We start from the raw sequence: 24952 nt of genomic DNA, 5'->3' as shown, positions 1-24952 counted from the left end.
TTCTGGCCAACAGTTGTTGTTGTTGAATCCGAGACACTGTTTCAACAGCTTGAGACCCGGTTACACACACTCCACGAGTCTCAGCCTCAGAAAGCTCGCGTGCAGACAGCTTGTGCACTGCCTGATGCATATTCAGCCAAAAGCTGGCAAGGTTATAATCTGATAAGCTGGCTTTGTGCAGTTTCTGCAAGTTTGAGTGCACTTTTTTATCAGTTCGGCAGAAGTTGAAATGTTTCCAGCAACTTTTCTAGGAAAAGCCAGAAAATTTGATTTGATGTTTTCAAAGTTCATGACATCAAAGTTAATAAGATTTTTCCATGTTTTTGAAACTGGTCTCTGCTCACAAAGGATAAAAATAATATAATATGCAATATACGTGATAAATTACATTTTTTTAATGCAATTGTTGTTTATCTAAGTTTGACCAATCAGATGGGGTCTAACAACACAAAAAAACGTATTTTATTTTATTTAAAAATTTTTAAACAGGAAAACATTAAAAAACCTGACTCAGAACGAATGCTGTATTTTCAGCAGGTTCCTGCTCTGCAGAACATAAAAACATACAGGCACACTTGCCATCTCATCCATAAAGAGATAAGATCGGTACAAAAAAAATCACCAAACATACAAAATAGAGGGAAGCAGGCTACTAACTCAGTGGCTACAGCGATAGTTGACCATCAGATGACGGGCATGGGATTGTTAAAAAAAAGTCTTCATGTTGGAATTGTTTTTAGATGTTGTGGGACCTCGTTCCAGGCTTTTGTGAATACATAAAAGAAAGACCTCAGTCCAAAACAGTTTTTAAAAGCCGTTACTGGCCAACATCCATTTGTTGCAGATCTGGTGGAACGATCAGTCCTTCTATTAAGTTTTGGTACCAAAGCACAAAGGGCTACTGAGGTAGCGCTATTAAAAACTTAATAGTACAGTTTAATCCCTGTGTTCATAATGTAATTTTGAAATGATAAAGCATTAGAGAGTGATACAACAAAACAGTGATGAGTCCATCCAGAAAGTCTGTTGTGGATCTTATAGGCCGTATTGTACAGTCTAGCTACTGGCTCCAAGATATCATTTGTTTTGAGAGACCAAACAGGCAAACAGTAAGACAAGGTAGACAAGATTATGGCATGAAGATAAGTTTCAGAAACAGAAAAAGACAATTTTGTCCACATTTTACCATAAACAAATAGCTTTTGTTTTAACTTTTTATACATATTTTCATAATGGTCACAATAAGTAAGGTGAGAGTCCAGACTGATTCCCAAATATTGATATGTGGATACAATGGAAAGTTTTTGATTTGAGAAAATGAGGGGATATGATACGGATAATTTTCACCTAGGTGAATAAAATACATACATTCCGTTTGCTTAACGTTAATAGTCAAATGATTGTCTTGCACCCATTGATGTAAATGCTTGATGTAAATCTGTATTTAATTTATTGTTAATTGTGTCTGTACCTGATCCAGACACATAAAGTACAGTGTCATTAGTGTACAATAAATAATTTAAATGTTTAATTACCTGAGAGAGGTCATTGATGTATAGAGTAAAGGTCCCAAAATACTTTCCCGTGGAAACCCCCATGCTGGGTTCCACACAATTCCTTCATATCGTTCCAACAAGTTAACTTTATCGCTTTTTTATAAATTTAAGTGGATTGAACATAAATCCAGTTAAGTTGACAAAAAAAGGTAAATCAAATACGCAGTTTGAACAAGCAGAGAATTTTTTGAGTTTATATATATCCCCACCTCCCCAGTAGGTGCTGTTCTGCTACTGGCTTGAGTGGCCCAAAGGTGAACCCATATCTGAACAGAAATACTAATGACGGGAGTTAAGACAAGAGAAGAATATGGCAACAGCCAATCAGATGTAGAATACCTACTAAAGCTGAGGTTAAACTAAAATGTTTGAAGCTTGCTTTTTTTAGTCCGAAATACAATTAATTAGATCTGAAAAATATATTTTACCTGTTTATATTAAAATCATTACATAAATAAACAATTAAAAAACAGCTAATAAATGGCATTTTTCAAGGGAAATATCATAAAAAAAAAAATCATCATTGCAATTCTTAACAACAATATCACATATCTCATATTTTACCAGTATTGTGCAGCTCTAGAAATTGAATGTCTACTACATGGCTAGAGTAAAGTGAGTAACCCTGTGACCTCCCATGTGGTTTTGCAAGTATAAAATTATTACAATTAAATCGCAAAACACATAATAATCATGCACCGATGAATTTTACTGTGAATAAAGTTTGTAAATATGTAATACCTTTTCTAAAGTCAAGGTTAAGCACCTTCTATGTGGATTTTCATAACTAAGCAAATTACATACTTGCATGCATGTGTGATGATATTATATCAGATGCTACAGTATTTTAACAAAAATATGTTGGAAATTATGATAGATAGTCATATCACAAATAACGCCTGCAAAATTGCAGATGTCTTCAATTATTTTTTTATTCCCATATTCGAATATGGATTATCCCATACTGTCCATTGAAAAATCCTTACATGTTTTCTAAGTTCAGAGCACATTTTCAGCATAAGTAGTATCACAGAATCTGAAGCCTTACAGGCAATAAAATCATTCAAACATTCCAGAGCTAAAGATGTGTTTGATATAGATTATCTTATGTTGAAAGAACTTTCTACACTCATTCATTTATTCATTTTATTGTCGGCTTAGTCCCTTTATTAATCCGGGGTCGCCACAGTGGAATGAACCGCCAACTTTTCCAGCAAGTTTTTACGCAGCGGATGCCCTTCCAGCCGCAACCCATCTCTTGGAAACATCCATACACACATTCAAACACTCAAACACTACGGAAAATTTAGCTTACCCAATTCACCTGTACTGCATGTCTTTGGACTGTGGGGGAAAACGGAGCATCCGGAGGAAACCCACGCGAATGCAGGGAGAACATGCAAACTCCACACAGAAACGCCAACTGAGCCGAGGTGACCCAGCAATCTTCTTGCCGTGAGACCACAGCACTACCTACTGCACCACTGCTTTGCCCACTTTCTACACTATTAACTCAAATAACCAAACTCCCCAATCTTTTTATTTCTGAGGCAATATTTCGATGTGTATGGAAGTCATCAGCTGTCATTCCAATTTATAAAAACGGGGATCCTTCGTCACTTTCCAACTACAGGCCAATCAGTATTATTCCCACTGTGTCTAAAGTTGCAGAGAAACTCATTGTCAATCAATTAATTAAACATCTGAACACCACTACATTTTCTCTTCATCCGATGCAATTAGTTTTCAGAGCTCAACACTCATCTGACACTGCAAATTGTTTTCTCCTAGAAAATATTAAACATCTACTGGATAAAGGTGGTGTAGTTGGTGCTGTGTTTAATGACCTGAAAAAAGCTTTTGACCCTGTAAATCATAAAATATTATTGTCCAAATTAACTAAATTTAATATGTCACCAGATTCATTGAATTGGATTGAATCATGTTTATCAAATCGATCACAATCAGTCAGAATTAAAGAATATCACTCTCCCACACTCTCCCTGTCCATGGGTGTACCTCAAGGTTCCATTTTGGCACCTTTGTTATTTTCTCTCTACATAAATGACCTTCCTTCAGTCTGTCCAAATGTCCTGACTCAGATGTATGCAGATGATACAGTTATTTATACACATGGTAAAAACACAACTCAAATAGCAAATAAACTTACACAAGCTATGGCTTATCTCTTAGAATGGTTGAACCAGTCCGGTTTAAAACTGAATGTAAAATAAAAAACAGTTGTAATGTGCTTTTTTAAAACAAACATAGCAAATAATCTAACAGACAACTACGTGGGTGGATGGGGACAAAATACAAAGTGTATCTGATTTTAAATATCTAGGGGTCCAAATTGACTCAAAACTAACTTTTAAATCACATTTTAAAAAGGCATTTAACCGTGTTAAATGTAATATATCTAATTTCCGGTTCACAAGGTCACATTTATCACTGCAGGCAGCTGAAATATTCATGCATTCAACAACTTGTTCACATATAACCTACTGTCTAACAACTTGGTCTCAGGCAAACAAAACAAAACTAAAACCCATAGAGTCACTTTACAAACAGACAATTAAAATACTGAATAAAAAGCCTTTAACACATCATCATTGTAGCATTTTACAAAAACATGAATTGTTAAGCTGGAAAAATGTCATTAAGTATTCAAACATTTGTCTGATGTATAAAATCATTCATGGTCTGTCATCCCCACCTCTCAGTCAGTTTGTAAACATCAGGAACACCACACACAGAGCAACACGAAGGGGAAGCCCGAGGAGACTGTATTGTCCCTAATTGGAAAAGTACCTTTGGTCAGGGTGCCTTTTCAGTTACAGCAGCACAGGAGTGGAATTTTGTTTCTGGCAGCATCAGAGATATAACCGCCTTTAATATGTTCAAAAAAACATTTAAAAATATGGTTTATAGAGAATCAGATGTGTCAACATTCCGATGAAAATGAACCTAGCATGATTCCAATTGTGCCTACCATCTTAATGATTTGTTGTTTAAATATGTTTCAACTACCTTATCTCTATTACAAAATGTTGGTGTTTTAGTTTAATTTGTATATATTCATTTTTTTTATTAACACCTACATAACTATGTATATTTTAGTACTTAACTATGTTTGATTGATTGTATAATTCTTGTATTGTCTTTTTTAGATTGTTCAGGGACAACAGATAAAAAATAGCCTTCCGGCTAATTCTGGTACATTTGCAGAAATGCTAACTAATGCACATTATCACTGCCAAATAAACAAATAAAATAAACAAAAATAAAAATAATTAAAATAAAAACAAATTGCTATTCTATAGTATAGTATAGTATAGTATAGTATAGTATAGTATAGTATAGTATAGTATAGTATAGTATAGTAATAGTGTTCTAAGGAAAATTTGTGATAGCATGTTCACTCCAAACCTAACCTTAAATTACTCTTATTTAATATCTTTATCAGGGTTTAATGTATTTAAATTATTATTACCTGTTGAATTTGATATATCATTATGAAAGCAACAATTAAATTTTCAAACACTAATACAAAGTACTACATAAAATGTATACAATTCCTAGAATTTTCAGTACCTGTACAAACCCTGGTAATAACATGTAAAAATGTAAATATAACATGTAACTTATTATTGAATGAATGCAGCGCTATTGTGCAGCTACAGTACAGTAATCTCAGGAGGATCATGCCTTCTGCACGCAAACATAAAACTACACGATAGAGCAATGGAATGCAGGGGGTGTTTCATTGATGGATCTAACAGCCTTGAAGGTTGAGTGCTCTAAAAAGAAAAGAAGATTCTGTATTTAGTATATCAGACTTTATGAAGTGATTAATTAATATTCAGTGGAAGGCTGTGGTGGTGAGTGGCAGCTGAAAAAAATAACCCTATTGGATTATTAGTGAATGTGCATCAGACAGGGCAGGTAATAATATAAAATTAACAATAAATAAATGATGGAATCAGTCAATGGATCAAGTGGCGTCCCCTTCATGTAATTACAATGCATCCCAAAGATATGCCATGCTAACACTGGGACTGCCTGAATAAACATTTTCTATGCATTATTTTTATTGAGATATTAATTGCTTTATCTATTTAGTGTCTGATGGGCACCAACAAAACACAGAACGATTTGCACAAATCTGTCAATCACTTTCCATCTTGACCAACAGCAAGACTTTGAGGCGTGGCTACTGTAACAAGATGCAGAGATGGGCGTGGCCATCATGTAGAAATACAATTTGATGGAGCATTCAGTTTATTTAAAGCATCAAAATTTCTGTTTTTCTCTAAGCTTAACTTAATTTTTGTATAGCTTGAAAAAAGTAAAATACAGTAAAAAAAAGAAAGAAATTTCACTATATGAGATTTGTGTTTTCATACCAATGCCTAGTCAGGTATGAGCCTATGGCTATGAAGAAAATGAATCTAATGTGAGACCTCATTTATGCATAAACGAACAAAAGTGCCAGATTCTAGAGACGGTGTAAACTGCAACACTTTAAAACGCCTCCATATTTTCTCTCTATTATAAATTAGCACTTTGCGAGGTGTAAAGGAGACAGAGCACAATGGGGTGAGGTGCAGCGAGCGGAGATAAAAGTGGATGACATCAGGCAGCGGAGTTGTGTGTGTGTGTCTGTTAGTCACAAGAGTGGCAGTAAACCATCTGTCTTTTATGCATAAAGGCACATATGCACATGCGCGCACACACACACACACAGACACACACACACACACACGTACATGCTCACACGCACCCACATGCACAAACACAGAGAGAAAGAGTGAGAAATAGAGGTTTACAATTTATTTAAACATTTATTTAATGCCATTTTGACTACTATTCTATAAATTCAAAGTAAATAGAATCATGCTAACAGCATGCTAATTCATGGTGAAATCATACTAACAGCATACTAATCAATGTTAAAAACATGCTAACAACATTCTAATTCATGTTAGAATCATGCTAAAAAACATGCTAATCAATGTTAGAGACATTCTAATAACCAGAATTGGGTGTAACAAGTTTCACAGTAACGCATTACTGTAATCTAATTACATTTTTGAGGAACGCAGTAAATAAGGTTACCACTTTTTAAACAAACAAATAAGGGACGCATACTCCAGCGGGGGCCATATCCCTTGGTTGCCTAGACCACAGTGATCACAAGCCCAATAGCATGCTAGTGGTGGTAAATCACAACTTTAAATATGTTTTCAGGAAAGTATGAACAGTTGAACATTAAAATAAACTGTCTTTTATTAAAATCTGAAACAGATGCAGTCAGTCTCGCTCTTTTGCAACACTGATATAGCTGACGTTAACTCAGCTGCTGTAACCTAGAGGAGAGGAGAACATAATAATGAACCTAATTTTAAAGGGTGGTATTGATGACATAATTGATTTTTTATTATTTGCAGTAACAACTATCCAAACATGAAAACAACATAAACTAGACACAAACATTGGCTACCAAGTCAAGCAACCAGGCAACCAGGATTTTTTCACAGTATAGCAAAGTTTTCATACAGCCCATTTCTAATTTTAAAATATGGAAAGTTGCAATTTACTAGTTTATTTTCTTTAAATGGGCAATATGTTGTTTATTAATGTATTAAACAAAATGTTTCAAGTATTAAATTAAGGCTTATGTGCCTGACTTGCTTAAATGCTTGAACCTTAACAAACAAATCATAATATTACAATGAAATGTGATCCACTTACATTGTATTTACAGAATTTGTGACCCAGTGTGTGAAAACCAGACCAAATTTAATTCTGAGATAAAGTTTGATTGTAGCCATACATTTCCCTGTAATTTCAGTTGTTGACATTGCTTTACTCAGTTAATAATAAATACATATACTATTATCTTCACAGACTGTTCTTTATTGCATGTAGAAAACAGTAAATGACAAAAAAAAAGACTCCAGCTAGATTTTCACATTTTTACCATTATTAAGCAATTAACCTAAACATTGTTTTTAATGATTACACTGTCATTAGCATGTCTGCTACGGGAGAGACTTTGGGTACGAAGAACTGATTTTGATTTTTTTTGAGCTCTGTCATTGCAGGAATGCTGCTCTCAAGAGGCATGTTGTCTCACAGACCAACTTGAGCCAAAGAGAACGCTCTCCGACAAATAAAAAAAAATAAAAAAAATGGCTTAATAACAATTTCTAAAACTCTGCAGCCAGGTATTTGTTTCCTCCCACTCTCGCAGTATTTTTTCAGTTGCTTGCGTTTAAACTCTGAAACTTTAAGATGCAGAGGGTTACCTGGAGAAGAAGCATCTGCCGTTACTCTCTGTCAAGACTTGACAGACTCTGCTTAAAAGACCCACCTTTCTCACTGGACAGGTAAAAAGACCAATCAAACTAACAATGATATCAAGTATTAACCAATCAAAAGTAAGGCAAGGCAAGGCAAGGCAAGTTTATTTATATAGCACATTTCATACACAGTGGCAATTCAAAGTGCTTTACATAAACAGGAATAAAAAAGACAAGTTTAGGAAAATAAAATGCAGACAATAAAAATTATTAAAAACAGATAAAAACAAATTAAAATGAGTTAAAATAGGTTATAAAAGAATGAAAAAGAAAACGAAAAACATAATAGTGCGATCTGTCGGACGCAGCACAGTGCTCATTCAGTAAAGGCACAGCTAAACAGATGTGTTTTCAGTCTTGATTTGAATGTGCTTAATGTTGGAGCACATCTGATCATTTCTGGAAGCTGATTCCAGCAGCAAGGGGCGTAGTGGCTAAAGGCAGATTCACCCTGCTTAGACTGAACTCTTGGAACTTCTAGTTTATATGATCCTAATGATCTGAGTGATCTGTTAGGTTTGTATTCAGTGAGCATATCTGTAATGTATTGAGGTCCTTGGCCATTTAGTGATTTATAGACCAGTAATAATACTTTAAAATCTATTCTGAATGTAACTGGCAGCCAGTGTAGAGACCTGAGGACAGGTGTGATGTGCTCTGATTTCCTGCTTCTGGTCAGAATTCTGGCTGCAGCATTCTGGATGAGCTGCAAGTGTCTGACTGTCTTTTTGGGAAGGCCAGTGAGGAGTCCATTACAGTAATCCACCCTGCTGCTGATAAAAGCATGAACAAGTTTCTCTAAATCTTCACTAGAAACAAAGCATCTGATTCTTGCTATGTTTTTGAGATGATAGTATGCTGATTTACTGACTGCTTTGACATGACTGTTGAAACTCAGATCTGACTCCAGCGTCACACCAAGATTCTTGACCTTATTTTTTGTCGTTTGACCTTTAGAGCCTAGGTACGCATTCACCTTGAGAACCTCATCTCTGTTACCAAACGCAATGACTTCAGTTTTCTCTTTGTTTAACTGAAGAAAGTTTTGGCACATCCAATTTTTAATTTCATCAATACATTGGCAGAGGGTGTCAATGGGGCTGTAGTCATTAGGCACTAAGGCTAGGTAGATCTGAGTGTCATCAGCATAGCTGTGGTAGGAGATTTGGTTCTTTCTCATTATTTGGCTCAGAGGGAGCATGTAAAGGTTGAACAGGAGAGGTGCCAGAATCGAGCCTTGTGGGACTCCACATGTCATGGGTGTCCACCTCGACCTATGATCACCTATACTGACATAGTAACCTCTCCCTTCAAGGTAAGATCTGAACCATTTGAGGACTGTCCCAGACAGCCCAACCCAGTTTTCCAGCCTATCCAGAAGTATGCTGTGATCGACAGTGTCAAATGCAGCACTGAGATCGAGCAATACCAACACTGTTATTTTACCTGAATCTGTGTTTAGACGTATATCATTGATTATCTTTATAAGAGCGCTCTCTGTACTGTGATGTGCTCTGAAACCAGATTGAAAATTGTCTAAACACCCCTTGAAGTTTAAGAACTTGTTAACCTGGTTGAAAACAACTTTTTCAATGATTTTGCCAATGAAAGGGAGATTTGAGATTGGCCTGTAATTGCTCAATAGGGTGTTATCCAGGTTGCTCTTCTTCAAGAGGGGTTTAACAACTGCAGTTTTAAGTGAGTTTGGAAAAATCCCTGAGAGAAGTGAAGCATTTACCACTTTTAGAAGATCCATTTCTAAACAGGTAAACACCGTTTTGAAGAATGATGTGGGGAGCGTGTCAAGACTGCAGGTTGATGTTTTTATAATTTGCACCATCTCTTCTAAGATTTTACCATTAATTGCCATGAAATCAGACATAATGTCTGACTTCTCAAGTTGTGGTTGAGTTTGTTTGATATCGACACAACTTGGCTGATTGGATGAGCTGATTGCCTTTCTGATATTATTGATCTTATCAGTAAAGAAATTAGCAAATTCATTACATTTGCTTACAGAGAGGAGCTCACTTGGAATCCGACTGGGGGGGTTTGTGAGCCTCTCTACTGTTGCAAAGAGTGTGCGAGCATTATTTACATTGTTGTTTATAAGGTTTGAAAAGAAAGTCTGTCTAGCAGTTTTTAGTTCCACATTAAAAGCCTGAAGACTGTCTTTATAGATATTATAATGGACTACTAGTTTCGTCTTTCTCCACATACGCTCAGCTTTCCTGCATTGTCTTTTCTTCATTTGGACTGCTCTTGAGTTTCTCCAAGGGACTCTCTCTTTGCCAGTTCTCTTCCTAACTTTAACAGGAGCGATGTCATTTATTACATTTTCAATTTTAGAATTAAACAAATCAAGGAGAGAATCAACAGAGTCTGCAGATATACTTGGTGCCAGCGATATGGCCTTCATAAACTGCTCACTGGTGTTCTCATTTATGCATCTCTTTCTGACAGAGACAGATCTGCCTTTAATAGCTGGAGTGATCAATATATCAAAGAAAATACAGAAATGATCAGATAGTGCCACATCCTTAACAACAGTCGATGAAATGTGTAAACCCTTAGTTATAAGTAGATCAAGAGTGTGTCCACGATTGTGTGTGGGTCCTTGAACATGCTGAGTCAGATCAAAAGTGTTAAAAACAGTCATCAGTTCTTTTACAGCATTGATTTCTGGATTATCAATGTGAATATTAAAATCCCCAGCAATACTAAAATAATCATATTCAGATGTTACTATTGATAACAGCTCTGTAAAATCATCAATAAAAGCTGGAGAATATTTTGGAGGTCTGTAGATAATGATTAGTAAGATGCGTGGAGACCCTTTTAGTGCTATACTCAGATATTCAAAAGACAAATAGTCACCAAATGACACTTGTTTACATTCATAGACATCTTTAAACAGGGCAGCGATGCCTCCACCTCTCCTACTAGCTCTGCAAACACTCAAAAAGTCAAAGTTTAAAGGAGCTGCTTCATTCAGAACTGCTGCGCTACAACTGTCATCTAGCCAAGTTTCATTTAAAAGCATAAAATCAAGGCAATTTGTGTTGATAAAATCATTGACTAAAAGTGACTTATTATTGAGTGATCTGATGTTTAGAAGTGCTAACTTAACAGTTTTAGTCGTTTTCACTACAGAAGTCTCAGATATACATTTAATAGACACCAGATTTGAATGATTTGCTATACGGTCTGAAAGAGTCTTTGGTTTTCTGTCACGTAATAAGACACATATCTGCGTAGAGAAAGCTACAGACACACTGGGTTCCTGCTTGTTCTGTAAACATCTGATAAAGACACTGTTACCTAAGCAGGCCCCCGAGACACATCAATGGCAGTTTTTAAGTTCACCAGCTAAAGATGAGGTGTTTTTTGGGACCTGGCGCTGTCGCAAAGACCTGAGGCCTTTCCTAGGTGTAGGGCGAGGTGGGCTTAGAGATGGGCGTGTGGCTTGCTGACTTTTGGTTGCTAACTGGGGGCTAGCAGCAATGGAGTGTGAGAGTTTAGTTCCAGCACACACCAGTTCCTCCATCTTTTTTGAAAAATCCAAGAGAGGCGAGCAAGATGACAATGAGAACGTGTCCGGTGACAGAGGCTGTGGGTCTGGGGTTTCTGGCTGCTGAGATATGTTTACCTGGTTGTTTTCCTGGGGATCATCAATGAGTGCTGAGACTTGATGCTGTTCTGATGCATCACAGTCTGCCTGTGTTGAGCTCAGTGTGCAGGGTGCAGACGGCAGTTTGTCCGTTATCGGCGGTTGTTGTGGCTGCGTGGTGTTATCTCTGTCCTTGTAGGATGCGTCAGCCACAAGTCCACTCAGGAGCTGATTTGAAGTCCTGTGGTCATCCGGACATTTGCTAGGTGTGTGTGTGTCATTCAGTTCAGTGGCATACACAGCTGATGGATGATGAAGGGAGAAGAGGATGTTGTCTTTCAGCACTTTTGCACCAAGCTTGTTTGGATGAAGGCCGTCTGATGTAAACAGCTGTCTTAGGTTCCAGAAGAGATTGAAGTTGTCGATGAAATTCAGTCTTTTCATGTTACATGTTTTCTGCAGCCATGCATTTAGACCAAGGAGCCTTGAAAACATATTTGTCCCTCTTGCAGGGAGTGGTCCACTGATGAACAGCTGAATTTTCAATCTTTCAACTGATTCCAAAAGCTTACAGAAATCTCTCTTGAGCAGTTCTGACTGCTCCTTCCGAATATCATTCTTCCCCACATGGATGATAATCCGTTTTGCAGTCTCATGTTTCCTTAATATGTTCTCAAGTTCTTTATTTATATCAGAAACTGTAGCATGAGGAAAGCAGTATGTCATGGTATCTCTGCTCCTAAAATTTTTGATTATTGAGTCTCCAACAATCAATGTTCTTATCTCTGTTGCGATCGGAGCAGAATGCCGCTGTCTAGTCGGCCTTGAGCCTCTGTTCAGAGCAAAGTTAATTGCTGAGTCATGCGATCTCTGTCTAACTGCATTTGGGGAATCTTCACCCATATTACTCAAAACTTCATATCTGTTCTGAAGCTGTATTTGAGTCCGAGCTGTATTTGGGGTAGAGAACGCTAATGCAGCAGCGTATGACCTTCGTGATCTGACCCCACGAGTACCCTTTGGTCTCGCACCTTGTTTATGCCATAGTTCACGCTGATTTTCAACAGTTTCAATCTGTTTTTCTGTTCTCAAAACAGTAGCTGGAGTAGATTTATAGGGCTTACCGGCTGAATGCTGTGAGGCTCCACGATGAACCGGTCCTGTGTAATTCGGCAGTTCTGGTTGGATCGCAAGTAACTTTGTTTCAAGAACTGCAATCTTTTGTAAAAGTTTGTGGCAGTTGGTGCAGCAGTGAGATTCCAAATCAATATGATCCAGAGCCATTTTCACAGCCGTGTTTTCCCGTCTCAGGAATGAAAGCAGCTGGTAGCGGGAGGATTGTTTAGACGATAATTCCTCTAAATAAAAGTAAAGTTGTACTCCAGAAAGTTTGTAGATTCGATGTTGATCTTCAAGCTGTTTCGTTTGAGCACTGTGCTGATAGGCTCAAGTTAAAATTAGATTATAAAATAAAAAAGCAGGAGTGCAAGGAGCGGAGCCGTAGGCAAAGACGTCCGAACAGTAGCAAAGCAGGAAGCAGGAAGTAGGAAATGAGGCATCTTCATAAAATGCCTGAGGGATGATTTGCATGAAAAGCTACTTTAAAAAAATGATAAAAATATGGGACAAAACCTGTCCCATATTGATTCAAAACAGGACACGCAATTTCATTCTCAAATACGGGATGGGTGGCAACCCTAGCAGTAACGTAACAAATAACATTTTACAATCGTGCAATTTGATTAGTTACTAAAGTCGATGTAATTGTGTTACTTTCATTTCAAATAAAACATTTAAAAGAAAAAAAATGCTTCTTTTTAATAAGGATTTCCGTTGCAACGTTAGTTATTAAGCATGCGCTTTAAAACTGCTGGAGAACGTAAGCAGAAATCGCTGCTGTCAAGAGAAGGTGCTTCTTCAAATGTAAATTTAGACATTATTTTGATTTTATGTATGTAAAAACACAAATATTACTGTGAAGTTCAGTCAATATTCAGTCTCTAAAAACTTATGACTGCTTTTAACTCGACCAGAAAGTTGTTTAAGCCCTTAAACTGTAAGCATTTCAAGACAATACTCATCATCAAGGAGGACACCGGCTCCCAAAAACACAGCGCCCCAACTCAGTCTAAAGAGGCTAAATTGGATTTTTGTGCAGGGTCAGGAGTGAAAGTATTTTGTGAATGTGAAGAAAAGCATAGCTGCTTATGGGGCCATTACCATATTGGGTCTTTTGCACATGCGCACATTGGGAGTGCATATTGCGCATGCTTGCATTTCCCAGAAGCACCCAGTTTTAAAAAAAAAAACACGTCACGTGACAAGAACTGACTGATCAGCTTTATACTTTGAAAGGAATATACACATTACAGACTAACTACCTCAGACAAACACAGAACACCCAACCACTGCAGTGCTTTTTCATACTCTGCATGTCAATGGTTACAGGTATCCAGTTTTCTTCATGTTCTTTTTTTATTTTCAAAAAAAAAAAAAAAGGAATAAGTGAACGATGAAAGAATGTTAACTCTTTAGCTCTTTTGAATATGTCAAGCTGCTGTGATCAACCCATTGTAATGTTTTGATGTAATGTGTATTAAATGTAATGTGAATATTATTTATTAGCAGAGCTGCAGTATATGTTGTATTTTTATAGATATATTTTGTTTTAAAAGTAACTTCAAAGTAATTAGTAATATAATCAGACTACATTTTTTGCGCAGTAATCATTTGGAATCGTTTACTTTTTAAAAGTAAATTACCCAACACTGCTAATAACATACTAATTTGTGCTCAAATCATGCTAGTTAACAACATGCTAATTTATGAAAGAAACATACTAATTCATGTTGGAACCATGCTAACATGCTAATTTATACAAGAAACATGCTAAGAACATGCTAGGTCATGCTAATTTGTTAGAATCAAGCTAATTCATGCAAGAATCATGCTAGAACCATGCAATTAACAGCCACAGACACAGAGATCAACTTCAGTCTTTAAAGTGGTTACATTGTTGACTGCAGGGATTATTCTTTTAGCCAATTTGATAATTTTTTTAATCGGCTGCTGTAAATAAACTAATTCCAACAGGCTTTCTCAACCCACCATAAAGTTTATCCTCATCTTTAATATCTAGTACTAAAGATACATCTTAAAAAGGTAAAATTACGCTAAAATCACAAGATATAATCTAGGAAAAAGGGATATAAACGCTGAGTTCATATATCACTATTCTAAATTGTATTTACAGAATTGGGAGATACAAACTCCTGAACTTAGTATACTAGAAAAAAAAACAAGATATATGGATTTTTACTAATTCTTGTAACAATTGTTTTTCTTTTTTGAGTTTACACCATCTTGCAATTCTGTTTGTAAGGTCTAATTTATAGAACAAAGGAACAAATTAAAGGGATAGTTCACCCAAATATGACAATTTTGATATTGTTCATTAACCCTTCACTTGATCAAAACCTGTTTGAATTTCTTTCAACTGTTGAACATAAAATACATTTTGAAGAAACTGGAAACCTGTAACCATTGACTTCCATAGTATCTATTTTACTACTATCAAAGTTAATGGTTACAGGTTTTCAGCTTTTTTCTATCTTCTTCAGTGTTAAAAAAAGAAACTGGTGAAGATTCATAACCATTAAATAGTGTAAGTAAATAGACTAAGTATTTAAGTACACTTTCATTTTTGAACTATTCTATCCTTTTTCTCTTTACCCATTTTTAAAATGTGTTTGCAGGAATACATCATCATTTTTGAGTGCTGATTGCTCAAGAAACTGATTTGTTAGCAAATAAACTGACAATATAGTAACAGTCGATGTAAACCTTTCCAAGTCAGCGCTCCTCAACAAGGCTCAAGATTTTTAGCTATCCTTCAGCATGAAAAAATGAGCTGAATTTTTGGCTGGAAAAATAACTAAAAGCCTCAGAATAATAACAGGCAGGCTTTGCTCGAGCAGGATCCGCTGTGTCTGAAAGCACTGGGACTGCAGGGAGATGGAGAGAGAGCTTTACCTGGTGTCCAGCGGCGCTCACGATCCTGTGTGTGGAGAAGGGAAATGCTTCATTGCTGAGCTCTGAATCCAGCACCTCCTGCAGCAGCTCACGACTATCAACACACAAATCACACACTTTACTGACACTCTACTGCCAAAATCAATACAAAATCAATAAACTTTATACCAATTACACAAGTTCAAAACTTCCCAAGAAGTGTTCAGAAATATAATTCAATTGAATAGTTAGCAGAACTAAAATAAATACGTTTCCTCAAACGCTTCGAATGTTATAACTCGATCGAATGGGCATTATCAGCTGATTTATATGGGGGCTTTCTGCGCCTACTGTTATCATCCATTCACATGGTTAATCAGCTATACTAACAGAGAAGCCTCCAGTATCCACATCTGTTTTTAAATTACTGTGACTGTTGGGTTTAGGATGGGGGTAGACATTAATAAAATAAAATCAATGGTAAATTTTATAAATAATATAAATAATTCTCGTTAATTTCCAGCCGCAGCCGTACAGTATTGCTGCGTCCCAAATGGCACACTATACACTATGCACTATGTACTTATGCACTTACACACTCAACAGCATAGTATATGTATGTAGTGTCGTCCCAAATGGAGCACTAATGTTTTTTACTAAGCGGAAATTCAACCCGTTTCTCTGATGACGTTTGATGGTTCCCAAACTATTGAAATAAATGACCAGACTATCAAATAATACCTGCCATGAGTATAACACCATTCTCCATCGGGAGGCGCTATAATAAATAAAGTTATCCAACATGTGCAGCCGATAGCTCCGCTACGTGTGCAAACCTGCTGTCGTTGAGTGTGTGAAGTGTTCTTCATGACACACTTCAGTTTACCGGCTGAATGAGTGCATCATCCGGGTAATTAAAGTGCTCTTATTATTTTTTAGAGTTTGCAGTGTAAACGCGCTACTTACACTATCTATACTACAAAATGCCGTAGAATACTGCATAAGTATGTGATTTGGGACACAGCTTATGTGATCTATAGCTGTTTAACCATGTGGATGGATAATCCACACAGAAGGCGTCACTGGTCCATATCTGTCAGATAACGGCTGATAACGCCCATTCAATCGAGTGATCACATTTTAATCGGCTGGTTTCCTCCTATTGGCCAAAATCAATTCTCAAGAAAGCAGCTTTATTTCTCTAACCAATACAAGTTCAAATGCTCACGCAAAGCATTTTCATAAGAAGTGTTTAGAAATTAAATGAAATTAAAATCATGCAAATACATTTAATTTTAACTAAAAAAAAATATAATGATTTGGCTAGGTCAGTTGGCATTTCTGTGTGGAATTTGCATGTCCTTCTCGTGTTCACATGGGTTTCCTCCAGGTGCTCTGGTTTCCCCACAGTCCAAAGACATGATGTTTAGGTGAATTGGGTATGGTAAAATTGACCGTAGTGTATGAGTGCGTGTGTGGATGAGTAAAACATATGCTGGATAAGATGGCGGTTCATTCCGTTGTGGCGACCCCAGATTAATAAAGGGACTAAGCCGAAAGAAAATGAATTAATGAATAAAAGAATTTGAACACTTCAGCTCTATTGCCAACCTTAAACTGTAATTTAAATTTAAAATAGAATAAAGATTAATAATTAGCAAAAGTAAAATGAATATACTTGCCTCCTTTTTGAAAATTTTTTGAATATTCATTTATAACTAGAAAAGCAAAGTTTGTCGACAAACTTTATGGTGGCTTGAGAAAGCCTCGTCTGAAATTTTGAAGTAGTTTTAAAGTTTAATAAATAATTGAAGTAGTTTTAAGGAAGTTTAAAACTGTTCACATAGAGAGATAACTAAATATATGTTAGCATGTTTCTAGTATGGATTGGCATGTCTCTTGCTAGGTGGTTTCTAAGGTGTTCGGAGGGGTTGCTAGGTGGTTGCTAAGGTGTTCTGAGTGGTTGCTAGGTCGTTGCTAAGGCATTGTTAGGTGGTTGCTAGGGTGTTTTGAGTAATTGCTAAGATGTTGCTAGGCAGTTGCTAAGGTGTTGCTTGGCAGTTGTGAAGGTGTTCTAAGTCATTGCTAAGGTGTTTGTAAGTGGTTGCTAAGTTGTTGCTAGGTGGTTGCTAAGAGGTTGCTTGGCAGTTGGGGTGTCCTTGGTAGTTGCTAAGGTGTTGCTATGGTGTTCTGAGTGGTTGCTGGTTGGTAGCTGAGGCGCTGTTAGGTGGTAGCTAAGGTGTTGCTAGATGGTTAATAGGGTGTTCTGAGTGGTTTGCTAAGGCATTGCTAGGTTGTTGCTAAGGTGTCTGAGTGGTTGCTAGGCAGTTGCTAAGGTGTTCTGAGTAGTTGCTAGGCAGCTGCTAACATAAATTAGCATGGTTATAGTATGAATTAGTATGTTGCTAGCTTGTTTTATGTATAAAGTAGTATGCTGTTAGCATGAATTTAGTATGAATTAACATGTTGCTAGTATGTTTTTAGCACGGATTATCATGTAGCTAGTATGTTTGTTTGTATGTTGTTAGTATGGATTGGTGTGTTATAGTGTGTCCAATGTTAAGTCACTGGGAGGTTTTTTTTATAATGAAAGTCTATGGGACAGCTGCTAAGGTGCCGTAAGTGGTTGCTAGGGTGTGGCTAGTAAGTCGAAAGCTCATCAGTGACTGGTAGAGCAGTATTCTGAGTTAAATGAGCTCAACCTTAGTCTGTATGACATGTTACAAAGTTTAGTCTAATATCAAATCAATGGGACTTTTCTAAATTTTTCAGGTCAGTTTTTGAAAAACTAAGTCGGATCAGTTGGAAAAGATATAGCAACATAATTCAGTATAGCTTGGAGGTCTGGAGTTTAAGAAGAAGAAGAAGAAGTTTATGTAGTATAACAATATGTTGGCTTTCTCAAGCCACCCTAATAAATACATAAAAATAAAATTAGATTAGATGTAATTTGTGAAACCAGTTTCCCTAAAAAGCATTTTTACAACTAACCAACACATATATCTTAAAATATTTTATTACAATTACAAAACGTTTCATCAAAGATGTTTAAAATTATATTAGTTTTATGGCAAATTAACTCTAACAATTAGTTTAAAAAAAAAAAACATAAAAAAATGTATTTACTGAAATGTCACTAAACGACACAAACAGAAAAAAATCACAAAATAAAAAGGACTAAATGTAAAAGGGCATACAGAAGTCAGCATATTAACATAAGAGCTTTGCGTATTAATATTATAGCATGCTGCTGTTTATGGAGTCCAGGAAAATGAGTCTGTCTCACCATTTAAACCCTTATTTACTTTTGACCCGGTCAGCCATCAGTCTCTCCATCACTGTTTCCCTCTATCAGACCTTTCTATTTTCAACCTACAGCCCTCGTCTGACCTGCTCTTTTCCAGAGAGAGAGAGTGTGCTTGTGTGTTAACCGTGCATTCATAACGCTTTGGGGACCAGATATTCCAAAAAGAAAACAGGCCAATATAGCAGACAAAATGAAGTATTTTGAGAATGTAAAAACGCAGAAGATTGGGGTAGGAAGACAACATAAACAGTCTGTAATGTAAAAAAATCTTCGTCTACGAGAAGACCTCATAAAAAAATCTGTACTAGTGTGTGTACTGGCTTATATAGATTATGAGGACACAAAGTTGTATAATGACATGGGTATGCCCTAGTTGTACTCTATTATTATGATTGATGAGGACAAGGCTTGTTTTCTCTTAATTCAAAATCACATTCAAAGTTTTCCACATAATTCTTGTGAGGGTTTGTTTTAGGTGCATGGCCATTAAGACCAATCACAAAAACTACACATAAAAAACTGATATTAAATATGGAGTTCTAAAAATTGTTCTGAATGTAAAACAGCAGCAGAGTTCAGACCACAAATATACACAAAAAATATCAAAACTGATTCCTTGGATTTATTAATTTTTTAAGTTAAGTGGTTGTAAACAATTTATTTGGGCTGGATTTAAACAAATTAAGCTGAACATTACTATATTTAATTTACTTGTTTAAATTCAACACATATACATTGTTTGCAACATTTTGCAGACATAATTTTTGTGTAGTGTAATGATAAAGATGGCGAGAAATCATATTGTTGGGATCAATTTTCGACTGACAGTTTTTTTCTTAGATATAATATAAAGAGCCACTGACAGCCAGTCAGAATATATAACTATACTTTTAAAAGGTTGAATTTTGGTTTTGGGGGTCTCTAAGAACAGTTGATTTGATCAAAAAACACCTTTACTGTCTTATAATAAGCATTTATTTGTACCTAATTATCCCAACGACTTTTGTTTGGCGAATCCCTCCTTTGTGTGGCGCTAATCTGGTTCAATGACCTAGTCTGTTGTCATTGGTCAACTACGTTTAGATGCCTATTGTAAGTTCAGAAACGCATTTAACCGATAAAAAAGTCCTGTTGCGTATTTCACAAGATTTTAGATGCAATATGTGAATAAACTATTAAAGAGTTAACCAGAGAAAAAGTGCTTCACATATGACAACGTCAGCATGATGTGGCTAAAGATTTGACACCAAGACGATTCATTAAAAAGACTCTGAATTGATTCTTTTTGGTTTGTTTAAGAATCAATAGTTTTATACACTACACTTTTAGATTAGCCTTCAGCTGGATGTTTTCATCCACTTAGAGCTGTGTTATACAATGCATAAAAGGTCATTTTCAAAAACCCATAATTTGGGGCTTTAAAGCTACAGATGACATTGTGGAGATGACATCTTGTTGATGTCAATCAACAAATTAAGCAAGCAGTGGCGCTGTAGGTAGTGATGTCGCCTCACAGCAAGAAGGTCACTGGGTCGCTGGTTCGAACCTTCGCTCTGTTGGCATTTCTGTGAGGAGTTTGCATGTTCTCCCTGCATTCGCGTGAGTTTCTTTCGGGTGCTCTGGTTTCCCCCAAAGTCCAAAGACATGCTGCAAGTGAATTGGGTAGGCAAAATTGTGCGTAGTGTATGAGTGTATGAGGGTGACAGGCCCAGACGACAGGCCGACCGGAATGTGTATAAAAAAAAAATAAATAAAAAAAAATAAAAAAAATAGTCGAAGGACTTGTTCCAAAGAGTCGACCCCGCAACCATACGGGACTAGGGCCTGTATATATATATAGTTAGGGCCTGTATATATATATATATATATATATATATATATATATATATAGTTATATATAGCTATATATATAGCTAGGGCCTGTATATATATATATAGTTGTACTGTACTTAACATTTCAATTTTGTAAGATTTAGATTACAATGTCATAGTGTAGTCGGTGCCAATAGCTTAGTGGTTAAGTGCGCTGACATATAGCACCATGGTGCTCACAGCGACCTAAGTTTTAATTCCTGGCTTGAGGTCCTTTGCTGACCCTTCCCCTCTCTCTGCTCCCAATACTTTCCTGTCTGCAAATTCTACCGTCCTTTCCAAATAAAGGTGAAAAACCCCAACAAAATAATGATAAAAAAATAAAATAAAATGTCAGTGTTAATGTTGTTAATGTCATTTTTAAAAATGTTGACCCTTTTTAAACAGCCATTTCAGTCATGTTCAAAGAACTTTAATACAATCAGTTAAATTCTATACTGACAATATTCAAATGTGGTTTCTGAAGTATTGATAAAATGTATTATTTTTCATAGTTCATAGTTCACAGCAGATTGAAATTTAAGATTTTGAAATAAAAAACGTGTTCGCTTTTTTAGTTTAGGCCATGAAAGCAGAACAGTACAATTGGTGAAATAACACTATAAACTTTAAACTCACACAAGGACCGACACTGTAAAACCAAAAAGTTAAGGTAACTCAAACCATTTGAGGAAACTGCTTGCAACAAACCATTTAAGTTAAAAAACTAATCCTAATAAGTACTGTTAACTTAAACCATTTGAATAAACGAAGCAATTTGAGGAAAGTAAAACCCAATAAATGAAGAGAACTCAAACCAACTAATTTGGTACTGAAAAACTCAATAAGTTAAGGCAACTCAAACTGATTGCTACAAACTATTTGAGTAAAAAAAAAAAAAAAATCTAAAAGAGTACTGTGAACTTACTCCGTTTAAGTTGTAGTAATGGGGTATTTAATTACACTCTAAAACGTGATTAGTTACTTAAAGCTAGCAAACAAATTGCCTTAAAAGCAACAGGTTGACTTTACAAATAATGTAAGCAAACCCATTGTAACTTGAAACTGTTAAGATGACTTAATTTTTATATTTATGCAAAGTGTACTTACTTTTTTAAAGTCAACTAATCCCTTTTTACACTGTTTTAACACGTCTGTTTTTATAATTACTGTAATTATCACTATATTTTATATTTGGTGCTTTATTAAGTCTAAAAAATCTTCAATTATATCCTATTGAATAAAGAAGACAAACTGGAAGATCAGATTTATTTTACTGTATGTCATTTTGCTAGATACAAAAAGTTGGGAAAAAAGCAAACATAATAAAGATGTATTGGAAAAAGGCATTAATTTACTTTTATTTTAAAAAAAATGTGAGGACAATTTGAATCATTATAAAAATGAAGTCAACTTAACAGTTTCAAGTTACAATGGATTTACTTACATTATTTTTGTAAAGTCAACTTGTTGCTTTTAAGGCAACTGGTTTACTCTCTTATAGTAACTAATCCCTTTTTACAGTGTAACAATTTTGAGTTAGCTACACTCATTTCATTTGATAAAGTTGACTGTTAGGTTTTACAGTGTATGTTTGCTTTTAAGTACATTCCAGTCCTTGGAATTCATATGTCTGAAAATCAAGCATTTTCAAATACTTTCCAGATGCATAGAAACCCTGTAATGCATGTTTACAGAGTAAAATACTTTTGTCTCATAAACCTTATACAAGTGTGTGTGTGTGTGTGTGTGTGTGTGTGTGTGTGTGTGTGTGTGTGTGTGTGTGTGTGTGTGTGTGTGTGTGTGTGTGTGTGTGTGTGTGTTGGACTTGCTCTATCTGCATCATTTGGGCTGACAGGAACAGCTTGGCCTGTTTTGCATTAGCATGTGTGTTAACAAAAGCAGGAGGAGGCCTGATGGATGTTTGCTCCAGAACAAGAGTGCGTGTTCGGCCTCACAGTACAGAGATCATCAAGAAACACACACTGAAAAACATGACATCTGTGTGGGCAGAAAGAACAGAGCTGAAAAAGGTGAAGGAGGAGGAAAAGAGTCAGGGGAGAGATGGAAATGATGGAGGTGCAGTGCCATATTTCTGAGAGACTACATCATTTATGCTTGTATGGGTGCACGTGTGTGGTGTGTAAGAGAGTGGGTTGTGCGCATGTCTGCTTGAGCTATTTGCATATGTGTGTTGTGAGAGTTTGTTTGAGGATTTGTGTCATGTACTGTATGCAAATCTGTGTATGTGTGTATCTCTGCACAGTATGTGTACATTCTTTTGTACGTGTGTGTACTGTGTGCTGTTTGTGTTGTGTATGCCACTGTGAAGTATGATCTTAGTGTGTCACATGTGTATTTGTGTGCGCTGAGTGTATATCTGTGTTGTGTATGCATTTGTCTTTACTGTGTTCGTGTTGTGTGTATGCTGTGTGTATCTTTGTTGTGTAAGTGTGTGTGTACTGTTTGTGCCTGTGTGTCATGTACTGTATGCAAATCTGTGTTTGTGTGTATCTCTGTACAGTATGTGTACATTCTTTTGTACGTGTGTGTGTACTGTGTGCTGTTTGTATGTGTGTGTGTCTGTGTTGTGTATGCCACTGTGAAGTATGATCTGTGTGTGTCACATGTGTATTTGTGTGCGCTGAGTGTATATCTGTGTTGTGTGTGCATTTGTCTTTACTGTGGTCGTGTTGTGTGCATGCTGTGTGTATCTTTGTTGTGTAAGTGTGTGTGTGCTGTTTGTGCCTGTGTGTCATGTACTGTATGCAAATCTGTGTATTTGTGTACCTGTACAGTATGTGTACATTCTTTTGTACGTGTGTGTACAGTGTGCTGTTTGTATGTGTGTGTGTGTGTCTGTGTTGTGTATGCCACTGTGAAGTATGATCTTTGTGTGTCACATGTGTATTTGTGTGCGCTGAGTGTATATCTGTGTTGTGTGTGCATTTGTCTTTACTGTGTTCGTGTTGTGTGCATGCTGTGTGTATCTGTGTTTTGTGTGTGTGTGTGCTGTTTGTGCCTGTGTGTCATGTACTGTATGCATATCTGTGTATCTCTGTAAGGTATGTGGGTGTGTTGTATGCATACATTCTGTATGTGTGTGCGCTGTGTTTGTGTTTTGTGTGTGTGTCTCTTTACAGTGTGCCTCGCATGTGTTTTGTGTGTGCTGAGTGTATGTGTTGTGTGTGCATTTGTCTGTGCTGTGTGTTCACTGTCTGTGTTGTGTAAGTGTGTCGTGTAAGCATGTCTGGATATACGTGCTGCATATTTCTTTACAGTGTGTGCTGTGTGTGTATGTGTGCATTATGTGTATATGTGTTGTGTACATATCTCTGTACAGTATGTGAGTGTGTTGTGTGTGTATGATTGAGGCAAGTTTCCTCCTCTCCTCCCACTCAACCATCAGTCTGTTCACTGAACCACAGAGGCCAACAACCACTCTAATTATACAGTGTGTGTGTGTGTGTGTGTGTCTGAATCTCATTAGATGCTCTGCCTTTCCTTTAGCACTGTCAGTTAAGCAAGGATCAGATATAGTCTTAATGAAATCACTTTTCACCACAGAGCACAAATGAGGAGAAGTGAAGCGAGGCACTCAACCAAAACAAGTTGAAAACCTTGATGCGAACAAAATGTACTAATTAATATCGAGCCTTTTTTTATTCAGAAATGAAAATGGTTTAGGGACATAGACTGACAGAAAGACAGTCATACAGACAGATAGATATAGTTTAATCTTCATCATTTTGTTTAATAAAATAACCAAGGCACGTTTCATTATTTTGTGGAAAACATATGATTAAAGCTAGAGAACATCAATGATTGTAGCAAGAAGAAAAATTACAACTGAAATTCTGAAGGTTCCAACAATCAGAAAAAAATGAGTTGGAATTGTAAATGACTTCAGGACAAACAGTACAGTTGAGGTCAGAATTATTAGCCCCCTTGTTTATTTTTTTCCCTAATTACAGTTTAACAGAGAGCAATTTTATTAAGCACATTTCTAAACATAATAGTTTTAATAACTCATTTCAAATAACTGATTTATTTTATCTTTGTCATGATGACAGTAAATAATATTTGACTAGATATTTTTCAAGACACTTCTATACAGCTTAAAGTGACATTTAAAGGCTTAACTAAATTAATTAGGTTAACTAGGCGGGTTAGGGTAATTAGCCAAGTTATTGTATAACAATAGTTTGATAATTTGTTCTGTAGATTATCGGTAAAAAAAAGCAGAAATAAA

General features: G+C 36.2%; 1 protein-coding gene across 3 annotated transcripts in view; it reads right to left on the bottom strand.

Moving 5' to 3' along the window:
- sardh (sarcosine dehydrogenase) overlaps positions 1–24952 on the bottom strand; it is a 175979-nt gene that overhangs the window by 28375 nt on the left and 122652 nt on the right. For all 3 annotated transcript variants that reach the window (XM_087269124.1, XM_087269125.1, NM_001326686.2), the window contains 1 exon segment: positions 15564–15657. In XM_087269124.1, the coding sequence (XP_087125250.1) occupies positions 15564–15657 (94 nt within the window).

Source organism: Danio rerio, chromosome 10 (assembly GCF_052040795.2).
Source record: "Danio rerio strain M-AB ecotype USA chromosome 10, GRCz13ab, whole genome shotgun sequence".
NCBI classification, from domain to species: Eukaryota; Metazoa; Chordata; class Actinopteri; order Cypriniformes; family Danionidae; genus Danio; species Danio rerio.
This window is presented reverse-complemented; position numbering and strand designations above follow the sequence as displayed.